This window comes from Pelobates fuscus, chromosome 8 (assembly GCF_036172605.1).
Source record: "Pelobates fuscus isolate aPelFus1 chromosome 8, aPelFus1.pri, whole genome shotgun sequence".
NCBI lineage: Eukaryota > Metazoa > Chordata > Amphibia > Anura > Pelobatidae > Pelobates > Pelobates fuscus.
In genome coordinates, this window is record NC_086324.1 from 105,575,244 (window position 1) to 105,596,101 (window position 20,858).

At 41.1% G+C, this 20,858-nt stretch overlaps 1 protein-coding gene across 1 annotated transcript in view; it reads left to right on the forward strand.

Annotated features, from left to right (window-relative positions):
- Positions 1 to 18,627, forward strand: part of MOB4 (MOB family member 4, phocein) — a 69,877-nt gene extending 51,250 nt beyond the window's left edge. The window contains exons 7-8 of the mRNA XM_063430217.1: positions 16,901 to 17,012; positions 18,066 to 18,627. Of these exons, the coding sequence (XP_063286287.1) occupies positions 16,901 to 17,012; positions 18,066 to 18,197 (244 nt within the window). The 3' untranslated portion in view covers positions 18,198 to 18,627. The remainder of the gene's footprint in view (positions 1 to 16,900; positions 17,013 to 18,065) is intronic.
- The last annotated feature ends 2,231 nt before the right edge of the window (positions 18,628 to 20,858 follow it).

The window sequence follows — 20,858 nt, forward strand, 5'->3', positions numbered from 1 at the left end:
ACCTTGAACGGTAAGGAGCAAGGTAAGGGGAGTGCCTTAAGTAGGCTAGGGGTAGCAAACCAGCACCTCCCACAAATCCAGGCAAAATTGTGTGTGTGTGTGTGTGTGTGTGTGTGTGTGTGTGTATATTATATCAAATTACACGTAGACTGATACTGATTAAATATATATGTTATATATATTTATATATAATATAAAAAACAATGTTAATACGTTAAATAAAATAAAAAAATTATTAAATATAAATAATTAAAAAATATAGATGTGTTATTCGTTCTAACTGTATTGTGATATTAGTATTTATATCAAAATACACGTAGAACAAAATATATATCACTATATATATATATATATATATATATATATATATATATATATACCTATATAAATACAAATATTTTAAAAAAATTATATTAATTCTACATATATATTTATGTAATATTTTTACATAATTAGGTATCTTAATTGATTACAAGTAGCAGGACCTGCCTGACAACCCATGCCGAAAGTATAGGGAATTTAATTTGCTAGCACTATATTTAACCCTATAACTTTCCAAGACACCATAAAACCTGTACATGGGGGGTACTGTTTTACTCGGGAGACTTCGCTGAACACAAATATTAGTGTTTCAAACCGTAAAATGTATTACAACGATGATATCGCCAGTAAAAGTGTCGTTTTTTTGCATTTTTCACACACGGCACTTACATGGACGATATTATTGCTGTGATAAGTTTTAATGTTTTGAAACAAATATTTGTGTTCAGCGAAGTCTCCCAAGTACAACAGTACCCCTCATGTACAGGTTTTATGGTGTTTTCAAAAGTTACAGCGTCAAATATAAGGCTTGTTTCATTTTTTTTCACATTAAAATTCGCCAGATTGCTAACGTTGCCTTTGTGACCCTGTGGTAGCCAAAGAATGAAAATTACCCCTATGATGGCATACCATTTGCAATAGTAAACAACCCAAGGTATTGCAAATAGGGTGCCATTATGGGTGTAAATTTGATTCCTGGGCTACTATACAGTCTCAAAGGCAACGTAACCAATCTGGTGAATATCAACTTTAAATGTAACAGGCTATATTTGACCCTGTAACTTCCAAAAACACCATAAAACCTGTACATAGGGGGTACTGTTTTACACGTGAGATTTTGCTGAATACAAATGTGTATTTTATTGCAGTAAAAGCGAACCGTATTATTACATTGACAGTTAAAATGTCATGTAGAACTAAAAAAAAATATTTTCTCCCATTTTTTTCATATTAAATTGTTTCATAGCTAAATATTTGATATTAAATGAACGCCTTGCTTCCCCTGAATAAAATGATATATAATAAGTGTGGGTGCATTTAATATGAAAGAGGTGCCAGGTTTTGTTTACGCTTTGTTTTATTCACAACGTGTACATTTGGCTCAGGTCCTTAAGGGGTTAAGATTAGGAACCTGTATCTGTAGGATACAGAATATAGTAACGAAATAATTTTTATTTTTTTAATTGATCAGTACATGTGAACCTGAGGAACAACGGTGCTTTGTGGTAACAATTTAGGGTTCACTGTATGAAATATAGATGGTATAACGTGATCCTAATCTACATCTAAATAAAACAAGATGATCTAGTTTGGATTTCATAAGTTGAATAAGGCAATAAATAAATATATATTGGACTAAATTAGGCTGCCACCTCCTCTCCACCCTCCCTTTCCTTTCACACCCATATTTCTTTAGAAGTATGTTTTAAGTTTTGGGTATTGTTTGTTAGCTTAGAAGCGTGATGCACTAATTTTATCCATATGGACCATAAGAAGGGATAAATCATGCGCAAAATGTAAAAATTAAATACAATGCATAATGGCTCAAGTAACAAAAGTAATTTTAAAGTACAATTTAGATTAGAAAGTATGAGCCTTTAAGAATTGTTTTAAGTAGAGGGACCTATATAGGTAATATGATGGCAATTAAATGTGTATTGTGATACACTGCAGATATAATTATGCCACGTAAATTGATATTGGAAGTACGTCTGAGGGATATGCCTATGATGCAGAGTGATCCGTAAAAGTTATATTTAAGCAGAGGACATACGCCACCGGAAGATTGTCTTATAGCTAGTTTGCACTGTTTACCGTATATACTCGAGTATAAGCCGAGTTTTTCAGCACATTTTTTGTGCTGAAAAACCCCAACTCGGCTTATACTCGAGTCAGAGTCTGTATTATGGCAATTTACATTGCCATAATACAGACTGGGGGGAGAGGGGGGCTGGCAGAGCTGTACTTACCTTTCCTGCAGCTCCTGTCAGCTCTCTCCTCCTCCGCGCCGTCCGTTCAGCACCTCGGTCAGCTCGCAGTGTAAACTTACACTGGGAGCTGACAGAGGGAGCTGCACAGACCGCGCGGAGGAGGAGAGAGCTGAAAGGAGCTGCAGGAAAGGTAAGTACAGCTCTGCCAGCCCCCCTCTCCCCCCACTGAACTGCCAATGACACTGGACCACCAGGGAAGGAGCCCCCCTCCCTGCTATGTATCAAGCAGGGAGGGGGGCCGAAAAAAAAAATATAATTAAAAAAAAAAAATAATAATTAAATAATACAAAAAAAAAAAATACAAAAAAAAAATAATAATAATTAATAATATATTAAATGCCCACCCCCACCAACACATACACAAACACACACTGCATCACACACACTCACACTTCATTCATATACACACACTGCACTCACACACACACTGCACACACACACACACTGCACACACACACTGCACTCACACACACACTGCACTCACACACACACTGCACTCACACACACACTGCACTCACACACACACTGCACTCACACACACACTGCACTCACACACACACTGCACTCACACACACACTGCACTCACACACACACTGCGCTCACACACACACACTGCGCTCACACACACACACTGCGCTCACACACACACACTGCGCTCACACACACACACTGCGCTCACACACACACACTGCGCTCACACACACACACTGCGCTCACACACACACACTGCACTCACACACACACACTGCACTCACACACACACACTGCACTCACACACACACACTGCACTCACACACACACACTGCACTCACACACACACACTGCACTCACACACACACACTGCACTCACACACACACACTGCACTCACACACACACACTGCACTCACACACACACACTGCACTCACACACACACACTGCACTCACACACACACACTGCACTCACACACACACACTGCACTCACACACACACACTGCACTCACACACACACACTGCACTCACACACACACACTGCACTCACACACACACACTGCACTCACACACACACACTGCACTCACACACACACACTGCACTCACACACACACACTGCACTCACACACACACACTGCACTCACACACACACACTGCACTCACACACACACACTGCACTCACACACACACTGCACTCACACGCACACACTGCACTCACACGCACACACTGCACTCACACGCACACACTCACACGCATTATATACACACTGCATTCATTATATACACACTGCATTCATTATATACACACTGCATTCATTATATACACACTGCATTCATTATATACACACTGCATTCATTATATACACACTGGAAATAAATATTCAATTAATATATACGCACACACACTGCACTCATACACGCACTGCACTCATACGCACACTGCACTCATACGCACACTGCACTCATACGCACACTGCACTCATACGCACACACTGCATTCATTATATACACACACTGTAAATAAATATTCAATTAATATAATTTTTTTAGGATCTAATTTTATTTAGAAATTTACCAGTAGCTGCTGCATTTCCCACCCTAGTCTTATACTCGAGTCAATACGTTTTCCCAGTTTTTTGGGGTAAAATTAGGGGCCTCGGCTTATATTCGGGTCGGCTTATACTCGAGTATATACGGTAATCTAAATAAGGTAATATGACCAATATTGGGTATATATGCTAATTTATGTGTTTTTGTTTAAAAGCTGCTTATAATATTTGGATCTAACTCATGAGGATAAAAATCATGCACTGCGTGACTGCATTCACGTGTAAAAATTTTTTTGCCTTTTGTAAATTGTGCTCACATCACTTTGTCTTAATGTTTTATTGTATAATTGATTTAAATAAATAAAAAATATATATAGGGGGTATATATAAGGGGTTCCTTTTTTTTTATATTTATTTTTTATTGAAGGTTTTTCAAGAGTATAAATCCAGTACATAGTTGCTTCATAGAATATACAAACAAGAGGTCAGTGGGTTTCAAGTTAAACAATCATACTCTAAGGGTGCACTGTAATAACAGCTGTTTCCATGTACTAGTCAACATTTTGACGTAGCAGGTTTACAGTATTTCCTTCAGGGAAGTTTATGGTAACAACTTAAATTAACTCAACAAAAGTATATACACAAACGAATATACAGGCAAACCACGGTAGTTCGGATTTATTATCTGTGTATTCCGTTCCTGTCGTGTCTATATAGGTCATTGTTCATGTGCCCACGGGCTCTCATGTCCTCCCTGTTCCCCCTGGTCCCTCTCCTCCCCCCCTGTGTCTCTGTCTCTCATACCATGTCTACCAGACCTTTCAGACGTCTCTAAATCTTTCTGAGGCCTTAGGGGTGTCTGGACATTCTCTCATATACATAAAATTGTTGTACTTTGTCTGTCAATTGTTGAATGGCTGGGCAGCTAGTCGTTTTTTCCAATTTAATGCTATTAGATTTCTAGCGGCCATTAGAACTATTGTTATCAGTTGTATGTGGTTTTGTTGTGTTGTTTTGGGGAACAGCAGGAGTAAGCAAGTCGCTACATTCATGGGGAAATCTCTAATCCCGAGATCAGTCAGTAGGTTCTGAACATCTCCCCAGAGAGGTTGTATCCCCGTACATTGCCACCAAATATGTGGCAGGGTTCCGTCTTCCACTCCACATCTCCAACACTTGGGTGAGACGTCTGGGTAAATTCTGTGTAATCTAACGGGAGTCATATACCACCTATAAAGTAGTTTGCGATGTGCTTCAATATGTGAGTAACACTTGGTCCAGTTTTTGATCCCATTTAGAGCCAGTATCCACCCTTCATCTGTTATGGTTGTCCCTCCCTCCGATTCCCAGTGTTTGCACGTCAGCGGTTTTTGTGGTGCTAATTCAAGCCATGCCTTATAGCAAAGTGAGAGAGCCTTAGGTTTCATCGGGGCTGTCCAGCACCTGTGATGTACAAGTCGTGCTGTGACTGCGTTTATAGGCTTAGTGGGTGGCGTGGCCTTGACATGTTTGTTTGTTGTGTTTTTTTTAGTTGTAGGTAGGGGAAGATATCTCGCTCCGGAACCCCCCACTTACTTTGTATGTCCGGGAAACTCATGATTGTTTGTTCTTTACACAATTGTTGGATATGGTGTATACCTAAACGTGACCATCTGGTTAGTGGGATTCACTGCATGAAGTGCCGTTAGGGGAGCTTCAGGGTGGAAGTGTTTCTTCCAGCCAAGGGAAGACCTAAGGGTGTCCCACACTCTGATCGTTGCGGTTGTTATAGGATATAGGTTTATTTTAGGGCCTCTCAGTGTGCTCGGCGTCCACAAGTAATTAAGTATGGAGGTGTGCCTTAGTTGATCTTGTTCCATATCTACCCACTGTGTTACTCCCTGTTGTGCGTGTAGGTGTATGCTCGTTGCTAGAATGGAGGCTTTGTAGTAGAGTCCAATGTTGGGTAGGCCTATACCCCCCATCTTTGTTGTCTGTTGTAAGAGACCTAGGGGCAGCCTGGGTTTCTTCCCTCCCCAAATGTAGGAGTTGCATATGGCTTGTAAGGATTTATAGATTGCAGCTGGGATATCTATCGTAAGCATGCGAAATATATACAGTAACCTTGGTAATGGCATCATCTTATATGCGTTCACTCGGCCTAACCAGGACAATTTTGCATTCTTCCATTTATGTATCTCTGTGGTGCACAGATGTATGAGGGGTTTGTAATTAAGTTTCACTATGTTACTAATAGGAGTGGCGATCTTAAATATGTTATGGACGTTGTTCGCCAGTCAAATTCAAAGGAGGTTTTAAGGGTCGCTACGGTTGGTCCCGGCAAGTTTATCGGTAGGGCTTGTGTTTTTTCCGTGTTTAGGCGATAGTACGAGACTTTGCCGTAGTCCGTCAATGTTAGCAGAGGAGGTAGGGACCGTTCCGGGTTCGAAAGTGCCACAAAGATGTCGTCCGCGAACATCGCCAGACAATAGTCCCTGTCCCCCAGTGCGACACCGGTTATGTCCTGGTGGTGCCTTATTTTCCAAGCCAAGGGTTCTAGGGAGAGGATGTATAACGGGGGGACAGAGGGCACCCCTGGCGCGTCCCATTCGTAATGTGAAAAGTTCGCGATAGGAAGCCTCCATGGGAGACCTTAGCACTGGGTTGTGCGTACAGTGCCAGTATGCCCCTGATGACCTCTTCAGGAAACCGATATTTGCTTAGCACCTGTGTCATATATTGCCAGTTTAGTCTATCGAAGGCCTTTTCGGCATCCAGCGCCAGAAAAAGACCTCAGTCGTTCTCTCTCCATCCCCGCCACTATGTTTAACACCTTCCTCGAATTATCAGAGCCTTGTCGACCTCTCACAAATCCCGGCTGGTCATTGTGCACTAGTTTGTGCAGCAGTGGCGCCAATCTTTCACTGAACAGTTTTGCATATATTTTGGCATCGCTGTGGAGTAGTGAGATGGGCCTAAAGTTTTTACAGTGATCTTTAGTTTTGCCCGGTTTGGGGAGTGTGGAGACATGTGCTAATGTAACTTCTTCTGGCATTGCTCCTTCCTTCATGCAGTGGTTGAACAGTGCATGGAGAGGTTGGGTTAGGGTGATGAGGAAGGTACGGTAGTATGTATTAGGGAGGCCATCAGGTCCCGGTGACTTGTGCAGTGGGAGTGTGGAGATCGCCAAGGTGATCTCCTCTATTGTAAAGGGTTTAAGCTGGGCTGCGTCTGTATCGGACAAAGTAGGGAGGTCGTCTCCTGATAGGAAGGTGTCAATCTCTGCTTTAGAGGGGCAGGCCGTCTGTGGGTCATCTTTTAAATTATATAGTTTTTCATAATAATGGGCAAATTCATCTACTATCCCTTGTGGGTCTAAAATAGTGGTACCCTTCGAACTATTGATGGAGGCAATCTTAGAGTTGGCAGTTCTGTTTCAATTGAGCGGCCAGTCGTGCTCCCGCTTTGTTGCCTGCAGCAAAAAAAACGTGTTTAAACCTGCGTGTGAGGAATGTCGTTTTGGCTAGTTCCAGATCTCGCAGCTGCGATTGTAAGAGCAGTAATTTAGTATGGGTGGCTGCTGTGGGAGAGTGTTTGTTAGCATCTGTTATAGAGGCTAATTCGGACAGTATGGCCGTGTATGTCTCTAATCGTTTCTTCTTGGCGTAGCTGGCATGCTTAATGAAGCACCCCCTTATGAAGGCTTTGTGTGCCAACCAAATTTGGGGTAGAGGGGAGTCCGGAGTTTTGTTCTCCTTAAAGTAAAACTGCAGGTCCTGTGTTATTTAGTGAACAACGTCAGGGTCTGAAAGCAGTTGTTCGTTGAGTCTCCAGCTGCCCCTCCCTGCATTAGGGAATTGTTGTCTGAGTTGTAACGTGATAGGGGCATGGTCCGACCATGTGATTCAACTTTCATGAGGGAGGAAGTGCAGATTAAAAATCTATCAATTCTCGAGTAGCTGTGATGTGCTGCTGTGTGGCATGTATAGTCCCTCTCTGTGGGATGGGTAACTCGCCATGGGTCTACAAGATTGTGTGATGTCAGTTTATTGCATATTAGTGTGGTTAGTTTGGACCTGCTCTTTCGTGTTTGCGCGGTCAAGTTTAGACCTCCTGAGGAGTCTAGGTTGCTGTCTAATAAAATGTTTGTGTCACCTCCAATGATCACCTCCCCCAGTGTATGTGCAGACATCAATCCTAGCAGTACATCGGCAAAGTCGCCTTGGTTAGCATTAGGCCCATATACATTAATCAAGGTATAAACATTGTTATTCAGGGAACATTGCAATATCAGGTACCTGCCCTTTTTATCCCCTATTTTGCGTATTAAGGAGAAGGCTACTTCTCTGCTAATAAGGATGGATACCCCTCTTTTTTTTTTTTTTTTTTTAAGCGGAATAGCATGAGTGGTAATCTATAGGGTACTGTGGGGAATTAAATTTCGGCCTGTTACCCCACTTGACGTGCGTTTCTTGGAAGAACATTACGTGGGCACCTAACGATTTTGCCTCGTGTAAGGCTAGGCGGCGTTTGTGGGGGGAATTTAACCCTTTAGCATTTAGGGAGCATATTTTAAGTACCATCTTGTAAGTGGTCTGGTTTGTGGTCTCTCGGAGGCGGGTGGGGCGCCTCCCCTACATTAGTGTCCATCCTGGTAGGTATTGTAGAACTAATATGGTGGTGCCAGGAGGCGATAAGGACATGGGACATACTGTCCGTGGGGCCTGTCATATAAAGAAAAAAAGGATAAACATAACGGTTCCTTTTGTGGCTCCGACTCGATAGCCACTTTGGGGGTGGGTATTGGAATCGGCAGCAAGGTTTTAACAGTAACAATTATTAAAGTAATTCTTAAGGGTCTTAGTATCACCCTCAACGGGTGCAAATGGGCTTGTTGCCCGGCAAGATACATCAAGAGAAGGGAATTTGTGTGGGTATAGTCTATGCATACGACCTGTCCCTCATGAGCACCGTGTAGTCAGCGCTCGAGTAGGAGTTCTGGTCTCATTAAGTTTGTCCTTGTGTGTTCGCGGAACGCTGTCGTTTCTTCCAGTCGTTGTGGAGTTTGATTGCAGATCTGCCCTCTGTAGTTGGTAAGGGGACATCTGGTATAGGAATGTTCCACTCCAACAGTTGTCGCTTGCCAGATTCAGGGTCGAGAATCTGGTTATCCACACCATTGCGCTTTACCAGCAATTTTGTCGGGAAGCCCCACTTGTACTGTACATCCGCTGCTCTCAGTGCCGCTGTGATGTGAGTAACCGAGCGCCTTTTTATCATGGTTGCGGTGGAAAGGTCGATGAATAGCTTGGCTTGGGAAAATTGGCCTGGGAGCTGACCTTGGCGTCTAGACGCTTGCATTATGCGATCTTTCACCGTGAAATAGCGTACACGTGTTATAACGTCTCTTGGCACCGTGGTTGGTAGGTGTTTAGGTTTTGGGAGGCGATGAGTTCTGTCTAGCAGCATCTCAGTTTCCGCCAATGCTGGGATGTAAGCTTTAAATATATCTTGTACATATTGGGTCAGATCTTGGGAGCCGACTGACTCCGGTATTCCCCGGATTCTAATATTGTTGCGGCGGTCCCTGTCTTCGTGGTCTGCCACCTTTGCTTCTAGGTTTTGCACTCTCTCAAATAGGGCTGTGTGTGCGTCTGTTAGGCCATTATGTGCATCTATGATTTCATCTGCCCTCTCTTCCAGACGTGCTGTTCTTTCACCTAAAGCTTGGATGTCCGCCCTGATATCAGTAGCTATTTGCATATAGTCTGATTTTGAAGGAATTCTTTAAATCTAAGAGCATGTTATGCAATGAGGCGTTTGTGACAGGGGCTTGCATGCTGTCTGTAGTGTGTGTAGACTCACCCACTTCCGTGCATGAGGCTGGGGACCGAGGCCGGACGACGCCATTTTGTTCGTCCGTCCCACTCTTTGGCGACGATGCCACGTGCATTTGAAGGGTCTTTTGTTTGAATTTCTTGGCGACTTTGGTGGACATGGTGTTGGGGAGGTATGTCTCCGTTTTTATCACCCTTGCCGGTACTTGAATGCTGTTTATCCACGCTGAATGCACCCGGGAGAGCTCCGAGCTCAGGCGACCGTTCTCATTCGCCGCTAAGCCACGCCCCCGGGGGGTTCCTTTTTTTTTTTTAAATTAAGTTCTATGCTGCTAAATGGACGGATTGAGGCTCTGGATGAACTGCTGGACCCTGAATTTGCAGGTACCATCTCTGTGGGAGCGTGATTGGGGCTTCCTGGCTCTTTTGTTGTAGGAGGGGAAAACATGCCTTCTTGGTCAGGCTGGTATGACTGCAATCACTGTAAATTTCTCCTTCTAGATTTTTCGCAGTACCTTGTGGTGGGAAGATATAGGCCAGGTTGAAGTCCCACTTCTGAGAGAGAGTTTCTTGAGTTTCTGCTTGAGTCTTTTCACCATAAGAAAAATCTGGGGGTCTGTGAATTCCTGTAGGCCATCAGGCCTATTTGCGGCATTCTTCATTTCTTCACTATCTGAAGAAATACTTGTTTGTAACTACACCATTTTCTCGGACCTGCTTAAGAAGTCCGCCTGGAGGGTATGCCATTTGACCTACTTAGCCCAAATGGCATGCCTTGAAACAGGCAATATTTTGTTCTGGGCAAAGAGGAGCAAACACTATCAGTTTTATAGGTCACTCCATCTTGAAGGACATCCTCTTGGCGAAAAAGTTTTTTTGGTTTTTTTGTTTGTTTTTTTTTTCTTCAATTCTAGTATTAGTCTCCACTTTCCCTGAGACTGGGGAGCCAGAAATACAATAAAGTAAAATCCTATTTTTCTTTCTTGAGAAGTCACTTCTATGATGACTCCTTGTATTATCAGTTGTTGAATACAATCTTTCATCACTTCTTGTTTTATAGTTGGAGATACTCTTAGTTGATGAAATTGAAAGGATCTTGGAACTCTAGTCTGTAGATGATACTTAGAACCAATGTTTCTGCAATGAATTCTGCCATACTGTAAATTATTATCTTGAAACTGTCCCCACAATTCCAGCCTAGATATTTCAACCTTCCTTTTTTTTTTTTTTTTTTTTTTTAATGGTTGTTTGGATCCTCTTGAGGAAGAAGTAGATTGTTGGTATCACCATTGTGAGGATTTAGAATACTCTCCCAGGCTTGTATGACTTGCTGTCATGAAAGGCCCTTTCTCTGTTCCATTTATCTCTCCATGGCATATTAAATGGTCTTCTAGATGACTGAGGAAGGAAGGCCTTTTGTCCTTTCAGGAGCCTGTTGAATGGCCTCTTATAATATTTTCCAAAAATGCCTGAAGTGTAGTCCACTCCAAAGCAATGGAGTCAGAGATTCTGGAGGCCCCTGATAGAGCAAGGCTTTTTGATAACACTTTAGTGATATTAAGACCTGATTCGGACATAAAGTCTGCTTCCAGCCTAAAATTTACCATAGATTTGTTTTCTATCCATACCTTCAAGCTTTTGGTAACTGTGGTAAGGTGTACTGCAGGATGTATTCCTGATCCAATCACCATGTAGAACTACTAAATTTGAATACATTTTCTTTTCCATATGCTTTTTTTTTTTTTTTTTTTTGAATTCTTTATTTTTGTTGTGCGGGAGGTTACAGACATTTCAACAGACGCCACAACAGCGTTTTTCAGGATTCACATAGGTTAGACAGTGGCGTGATAATTCGCACGATTTTTGTATCTTTAAGCTTAGCTAAAGACTTAATCCGACAGAGTGGGATTTAGCTAAAATAACTAGCATAATGAAAGCACTTTTTTGTAAATGGAATGAAAAAACAATGATGGAAACTATACAGTGCGTAGGAGTGATAATGAAACCAGTTTTGTTATAACGATTTCATGTCTTAGGCTCTGATATAAATTTTTCGTCAATTATAAAAAGCTTAATCAATTATATTCAGACTCCTAGGTTGTATAGCAATGCTTAGCTTTGTATCACCTTTGCTTGGAATGAAAGGTACGTGCACATCTGAGCCTTAGGTTGTGGGTAGCTTGTTAGTGGGGAGAGGTGCCTAGACATAAACATCAGCTAATATTCCTACGAGCGTATTGCATGAGTCTGGCTTACAGGAGTTGCTAACTTTTACAGAGAGGATAGCTATTGCAGACTGGAACGGGAAACCTTACAGTTAAACATTAGGATCGTGCTAAAACAGATGTAGATAACATGTTAATTGTAGGCACATATCGATCGTAGGCTCATAGTAATTATTGGCACATATTAATCAAACCTAGGTACATATCTCTCTGGGGGTTGCTCTCTACATCTTGGTTTGTGTTTGTCCTGAGTGTCTCTGGACTCTGCTCGCGTTGCGAGCAGCTGCTTCCAGCGCCGGTCAGCCGACCCCTCTTGCGGGCCATGCTGGGGATGTCTCCGCGTTGCATCCTCCTGTCTGTTCAGGGTTCCGTCGTTGATCAAACCCCAGCAGGTATCTTGGAAGGTTGTTACGGTGGTACAATGACCAGTCAGATCCCCCTGTCCCACTTCGTGCAGTAATCACTGCCCCGGGTTGCTCCTCTCTGCTTGGTGGGGCCGTGTGCCTTTTTGGAGCTCTGGTTTCTTGGAGTCCCTCAAGGTGTGTGGACGGTGGGACTGACTGTGGTCCTGTCGGGCTCCCCGTTCAGTAGGAGGTTTGCCTCTCCGGGCAGGTGCTTGAGACCACCTATTTGCTGTGCAGGGTTGGGCGGTATCGTTGGCCCTGTGGGCGCTGGAGCTGGTTCGAAACGGCCATTGTGCGGGCAGACACCTTCGGGTTGGTCGCTGGTGATGGGTACTGTGGTGCCGTCGCTTATTTGGCGTTTCCCCTCCTCCGTCTCCATCTGCATCAGCTATGTCGCCCATGGTCTCCGCCATCTTAGGTTTGGGCCCTGAGCCTGTGAGATGGCCGGGTGTCGTTGCCTGATCTCCTCTGCCACGCTGTGAGTGCGGCTATGGGGCGAGGACCGGGATCACCCCCCCGGTCCAGAGGGGGGAGGTAACAGGGCCGGGTCTGCGGTGAGACGAAGTGCCGTTCCAGCTCCGTTAGGCAGGATAGTGGGGTGGCGGCCGTCCACCCCACTCACCGCCAGTTAAGTTCCCGCTGTGAATCGCGGAGATCTCACCTCCGCGGGACAAACTATAGGAGCCAGCCTCTCCTCGGATCCGGTAGCCTTTGTGCGTCGTGGGTCGCAGTGGTAGGTATCTATGATCGCTGTAAAGCTTATATTTCTAGCTTAATTGTTTGTATTTGGCAGGAGCCAAATGGCTCCGGCCCTGCCCCCCCATATGCTCTTTTAAACCTCCCATACAGTCTTTTAGAAACCTCCCATACAGTCTTTTAGAAATAGTATTTTTTGCCAGTCTAATGACTGCAGTATGCATTTTTGGAATTGTTTCCCAAGCCTTGGAATCTGTGGCAAAAAAGGATATATTCTGGAAACCATAACTTGTAAAGAGTCTTTGCTTTTTATTCTGGTTTCGACCATTCAGAAGGAATCCATTCTTTTTATAGCAGGAACGTAGGTCTGGAAGACCTCAAATCGTCAAATTAAATGACCGAAGCTGTCATTGCAGTTCTTTCTTCTGGGATATTTACATTTTCTTACCAAAAAGATTAATTTATCTACTGTCTATAGTCTAAAGATTTGTTCCAGGACTCTTAATTTTCTCTTCTTCTGGACAGAATTCCTGTAATTCTTGGTGTTCCAGACTTGACTCAGAAGAGACAGAAGCTTATGTGTCTATTAATTGCCCCTTTGGATACCGATTTGAAATCTTTCTGTTATGGCTTCAAATATCTTAATTTTTTTTTTTATTTTTTTTTAAATTGGGGTTTTGTGAACTTCTATGTGACTCTCTCTCTCTCAATCTCTTCCAAACAATGCAGTTCTTTGTTTGGAACCTAGAGGTTTTAGAACCGCAGCAATTGGGTTTTGTTTCTTCTTTCTTGGAGAGAATTAATGAGCGGTTCCAGGGCTGAAATGACAGGGCCATATGTTAGAACTTATAGGCCCTCACTGCACATCTTTATTTTTATTGATTTTTGCTGAAACTGATTTTTTTTTTTCTTCTTAATTTTTAAAGTGTAAGTGTGTGTGTGTGTGTGTGTGTTTTAACCTGAATTGTCAGGCAAAGCTATGCTTAGGAAGAGCCGTTGGTATTCTAATAGTTTTGTATTTCCCAGTAAAATCTGCTGTAGTTTACTTTTCTACAAGCAGATGCTCTGCATAGGCTCCTGTGCCTCTATTATGTAATTACACATGCACAAAAGTACTGAAGTAGAAAAAAGCTGCCAGAGAAAATTGCTGCTGAAATTTTGGATCCTGGGCACCCAACTTATTCTCGTTCAAATCTGGTCCGGTAATATGTCCTTGCCCACATATGTACCTATCTAGGAGAGCAGGAAGGTGTGAACGAACCCCAGTGTATACAGTGATCAATAATTAGCAGAAAGGAACTTACCTGGTTTAGGTAAAGTATCCAAATAGGTCCCCAAAGACTTCCTCTTGTCTTCAGCAAAATGTATGCAAACAAATAGGGGATGATCTGCTAAATTAGGAATAAATAAGCAACATAGCGTATAACGGTGTTTATGTGGACCTCAGAAAATATATTTACAAATGGCCACTCACAAATTCACAGATGTAATAGAGCATATAGTATAGAATCCTTCTTAGATTTCGTTGGATTCCTCCATCACTGTTCCCCCACTGTTGAACTGGAACTTGGATATGTGAACGCAAAAGAAAATATGGAAATAAATAAGGTGCACTTTCTAGAGTAAAGTGTAAAACATTTAATAACTTACATCAAAGTTAAACAATTCATATCACCACTGAACATCTATCTGATTTTAACAGTTTACTATTACTGCTACTCTTTTGCTACTTTGGAAGGGGTTGTAACCTCGATACATTTTTGGAAACAATTACTTATTTCTACAAGTACTACTCAGATACTCTGATTTACTTGTATTATCTTCCAAAGTGGTTAGTGAGCCTAACTCTTTTAGTAGACATACCATTCTCTAATAAAGTATTTTTCCATATACATTGGCATAGGTAATATGTGAGGATATTGTCTTTTAGATTCCTTCTATTATTGTTCTTTTGGGATTTTCTCACTTTAAGTTAGATGCTCTTAGTTTAAAAGTGCTATCCGACTTTTTGGTTCTGACTTTTTGGAACATATTTGCATCCTTAATTAGGGTCAGGCCCTTATCATTTGGATAGTCCCTTTAAAAGCCCTTATTTCATTTTCTTTTCTTTACTTTAAACATGGTAGTGAGCCTAGAAAATAATGTTATTGGGGTCTAAAACATCCCTGTTTGGACGTGGAAAAAAGGAGCCCATTAAAGGAGCACTTCACACCCACAGTGCACTTCAGCTTGCTGAATTGCTATATGGATGTAGAGTATCACTTTAACATCCCCATTTATAAAAGTGCCAATTTCATTGTGAAATAAGCACTTTTATAATTAAAAATAGAAACGCCTCCCCCAGCTGTCCATCAAACAGCTGGTGAGATTCACTTCCTTCTTCCGTTGAGCTAACGGAAGTAGCGGGAACATTCTAATAGAGCGTGCCTGCCTTACAATACTGGCTGCAAGAACTGTCCGAGTGACAGGCAGGAGGCGAAGCTCCCCCCTCCCCTGCCTGCTGACCTTTTAAAGAAACACTATAGGGTCAGGAACACAAACATGTATTCCTGACACTATAGTCTTTAACCCACCATTTAGGTGGCTTGCCCCTCAGCCCACTTAAAAGGAATTAAAAATAACCTTAGTTCCAGCGCCGCAAAGGGTCCGCCGGCGCCATCTCTGCCCCCTTGGTCGCATCATCAGACTTGCAGATTTTTCCCATGCAGGGGAGTTCTGGACAATCAGCACCTTCTCATAGAGATGCATTGAATCAGTGCATCTCTATGAGGAAAATTCAGCGTCCCCATGCAGAGCGTGGAGGCGCTGAACTGTTCTGCTACCTACTGTGCAGCACTGAGCCAGGAAGCGCCTCCAGTGGCCATCTGAGTGGCTGCTTGGAGGTGTCTCTAGGGGCAATGTAATGTTCTCTGAAATGGCAGTGTTTGCATGACAATGCCTGAAGGCAGTTATACTCACCAGAACTACATTAAGCTGTAGTTCTGGTGACTATAGTGACCCTTTAATGTGCAGGTCTGCGGGTAGATTAATTTCAGTTTCCTCTATCCTGACTAACAGGAAGTGAGAACACTTTGTCAGTCTGTGTAGAGGAAAATAAAGATCCTCTACCCACAGATTGGCAACTCCAAGGTCAGCAGGGAGGGGAGGGGGTTTTGGAACGGGAGGGGAGGGTGGACTTTGAAGCAGGTGGAAGATGGGACTTTGACACGGGCAGACGTGAGGAGTAGGGATGAGACGCATGTCTAGGAGGGATGAGACACGTGGTGGGACAGGGGGGAGGAGAAATAGAATAGAAACAGAATCTTCTCTGAAGTGACTGAAAGTCACTTCATGTGAAAAAGGAGGGCTTACAAAGGTTGCAGCCACAAGAACTGCAGCTTTTGCAAGCTGTTATACACTATACCCCCATGAATACATAAATAATAAATTAGTAGATATACCCCCAATAAATAAATTTAAACTGGGTTCCCCCCCCCCCCCCTTTTTTTTTTCCCCTTTAAATGTGGAGTGGTCCTTTAATTACAATTCAATAATTAAGAATAGTTAGTCATTCCTATACCAATAGCTGGGAGGAGCTATGGTGATATGCTATGCCATGTTTAGCCAGGAAAATAAGACCGTACCCAGTAATTAGATCATAGTAGTATTTTTGTTCATGTTTATGTCCCACTTTTATCTCTATGTAAATAATTATAAAGCAGTTGACGAAGTGTTCAGCAATCAGAAATGTTTTGTTAATTGTACTGTGACTGTAAACGGATCGTTTTTGTACCAGTGACCATTCTACAATTCAATTATGTTTTTCAGTAGATGTGGAGAAGTGTATAGGTGTGAAGCCATTTACCAAAGTATGTGGCAATATGTAGCATGACAGTGTACTCTTATGATATTGGAGCATACCTCTAACATCTCTCCTGTAATTTCAGAGTAAGCATAAAGGAGTCCTCTGTAGCCAAACTAGGATCTGTGTGCCGTAGGATTTACAGAATATTTTCCCATGCTTACTTCCATCACCGCCAAATATTTGATGAGTATGAGGTTTGTATGTTTAAGATCTATGATTTTTGATAAGTTTTATTAATACTAAAATATCATACAATAACAATGTGCATCAGGGCTATGCTTATAGCAGGCCTTAAAATTACTTTTTATGATATATCTGCAATTGAAGGGATCACATGCACAGCTGCCCTCCTGTAACATGCTATAGGCAGCACACAATCTATGCAACTCTGCTCATTTCTGTATTTGTTCTTGGAACCTCTGCTGGCTTCCTTCCCAACCATGGTCAAAAGCAAGTTTACACAATTGCCTAAAGCGATTGTCCTGTAGATCTAGATTGACCTTTTGGGCAACCTTGATGTAGTGAATGAAATTGAGAACCCTTGAAAAGCTAGAGTTTAGGAAAGAGAAACCCTGAATGTGGGGTTTACTATGCAATACCTCACACGTTTGCAAATGTTTAAATATCCTCCGTGCACAAGGGTATATACTTTAAAGAGACGTATTTCCATCATTGATCTTATAATCAATCACTCTCTCAAAGTGAAAGATGAAAAGGATTATACTATCATCACTGTTCTAAACAGGGTGTGCGGCCAATCCCATCAATGGCTCACTGAGCATTTACCTTAAGCTACAGAAAAACTTGACCGAAATTTTTATTTTTTTTGTCTTTATTTAAATTATATTTTACTTAAAAATCATTTTAGAAATACACCCTTTCAGATGTATGTATTAGACCAATGGTTCTTAACACGTGAGTTGGGACCGACTATTACATTGCTTTTGGTAGGAGCAGGATCATTATATTCATCAGTTTCCTAGGCAACTGCCCAGAGTAAGTTGTTCAATGTTGCAGAACTGCATTCCCTAGTACAAAAAGATCCATCAAGCATGTTTGTGGTCAGGCAATATTTGTAATTATTTATTATATTACTTGCTGAGATTGTGTCGCTAAACTAGCACCATAAACCTCATTAAGGTCACTGTTCCAAAAACAAAAAGATAACCACTGCTTTAGCTTTGAATGTTCTAAACATTTGGTAACATACCTTCAAGAATATAATATATATTCTTTTCTTTTTACAGAATGAAACCTTCTTGTGTCATCGTTTCACTAAATTTGTGATGAAGTATAATCTAATGTCCAAGGATAATCTGATTGTTCCAATTTTGGAAGAAGAGGTTCAAAACTCAGTTGCTGGAGAAAGTGAAGCATGATGACATGCGTGATGGTGTACTAAATTTGTATCAAGGAACCTATTAACAATTACGTACTGTATATATCATTTTAGACTCTGCAATCATATCCTTTTAATGGCTTCTTTGTTTAGTATAGTTTTTGTATTCTATGCGTATTGCCTTTTAAATTGGGAAATACATTAAGTTATTCATTAGCTGTATATTCAATGTGGCTTTCATGGGTTTTAAGCATAAAGGATTCTGTTTATAATGCCTGTTTTAATAAAAAATATTTTCCGTTCTGTTAGTATATACTACACAATCCTTTTGACAGTAGTTGGGAAAATGTCATCCTTAGTTGATAATTGCATTAAGGTATCCATAAGAGAATGCGGGGCGTCTCACTGTAAATCTTTTCAGATCTATTTTTTGCTGTGAAAATATATAAAGCAGAATTTTATGGTTATAAGCTTGTCATTTCATTCAATTGTGAATTAATGGTATATAAGAAAATAATTTTAAACTTGCATACCACTGCACTTAATTGAAACTCATCATTATTTATGCAGTGGTTTCACACTATAAAATCTTGTTTGAAGACCTGTTACCCCACCTCTTTACATCCTTGGGCAATCCATTACTCATCCTGTGCACAGACTTTCTAGAAATTTCTGTGATTTGCCAATAGTGGAGTCACTTAAAATTAGTTTGTTCAAGTGAGCTTGCTGTAATGCCCTTTCTTAAAACAAAATTTAAATAATTAAAAGCAAATACAAAACACAAGCAGTTCTTGCTAATTCACACTAAGCTGTAAATACACATTTTAATGTAGGTGGGGCTTGTATAGTGCCCTTCACATTAAATCTACTTGAATAGGCAGTGAGAAGTACAATATAGCAACATGTATACATATAACTGCAGAAACTTATGCTATTGGGTTTGATTATAAGACACTGTTTCTGCGGTCCGCAACAAGGCATCTTTTTGCATGAAAACCTATGCAAAGAGAGCAGGTTATTCTGATGATGTGGAGTGTTCCATATACTTGGATTGACAATCTGCACCTGTAGAAAACATATGGAAGGAAAAAATGGGGTTTACCAAAAGGTTTTATTAACCATGGTAAAATGAAAAATATGCCGCATTGTGTATTTTGCCAGCTATGATGAGTGGCCGTATAACACTAAAACACTGTTACTGCTCTATTAATTTTTCTCAAAACCCACTAAGAAAGACTTCAGAGAAACCAAGGTGGAGTATTGATTAAATAAACAAATGATGATAGTCTTGATTGTTAAAAGAAAAAAAAAAAACTTAACCCTTAAAGCATCTTGGCAAGCTAATGTGCTTTATGGGTGTGGAGAGTGTCTCCTCTTTGTCACTTAAATATTTATTTATTTAGGAAAAAAATGCTGATTTGAAGAGAATTCAGCACTTTTTAAAAAGTGACAAGGTTGCACTTTTGAACTGCCAGACAGCCAGAAGCATACTCTTCCTGATTATGGTGGACTATGGTGCTCTGTTCTGGTTTACCTGACCAATATTTATGGACATAAATGCATTTATGTATAACAATTGAGTGTTACACAAAAGGTGAACTCACAAATAACAATGACATACATAAATGTCTGGAGGAGTGTAAAAAGAAAATGCAAAATCTCCAAAAAATATATTTTAATATGCTAAAAAACAAACAAACAGAACTTCCATGAAAGAATAGGGTCCAGTTGGTGACCTTGACTGCATGTCACCTGTGCGTTGTGTGATGAAACTCTGGATTTAACCTCTGTGTGCAACATATAGAAGAAGAAACAATTCTCCATAAATATGGCTTTGGTTTTATAAATGACACCATATTTACAACACTTGCTGTATTTTCAATCCAAATGAAAAAAAAGTTGTAGTTCAAAAAATAAAATTATGAAATAATTTCAGTGACCATGCATGTTGATATGTAAAAAAAAAAGTGTGTGTGTATATATAATACACACCCACAGTATTTGGGTATTGTTCTTTTTGTGTGATATGTATGAAACCATCATAATGCAGAATTGATAAGGCAAATGATATGCATTATGTCACCCCTTCCCCTGCCATTATCACATAGAGCCACCCTACACTAATGGTTGGGTGCCTAGGAAATAGATCCAGTGAAGAAATTGAGGTTAAAAAAAGTTGAGGGGGGAGTGGGAGTGACATTCATGGCAGCTGGATGTGTTCTAGGGGAGCTCCTAGCTTAGCCACTGATGTTCATTGCCTCATGGGGCTTCAATTCTGTTGCTGTTCAAGACTTGCCGCAATCTTGCCATGCAGGGTCTGAAAACGTCTCTTTTCAAGTGGGTGAAACGCGTTGTGGATTATATTTTACATTTTAATTGTCAAGGTTTTGGTATCTTTTATTACCAATATTAGTACCATATACTTTTTTTTTTTTTTTTTTTTTTTTTTTTTAAATTTTATTTTTAAAACCTGGCATCAAGGTTTTATCTTCACAGTGAGGAACTCACAAAGCATGCCTGGTGGCGATTATACCACCTACGCTGACTACACTGAGCGGGTTATCTGCTCACGTAAATGTCAGAATTACTCTTTTATTTCTTCTACTTGATATATTTTATACAGAGAGCACGATCTGTTGTACCTTGTTGGTTTTACCTTTACATATCCTGCTGACAAGATACATTTTGGTCTATACCTCCC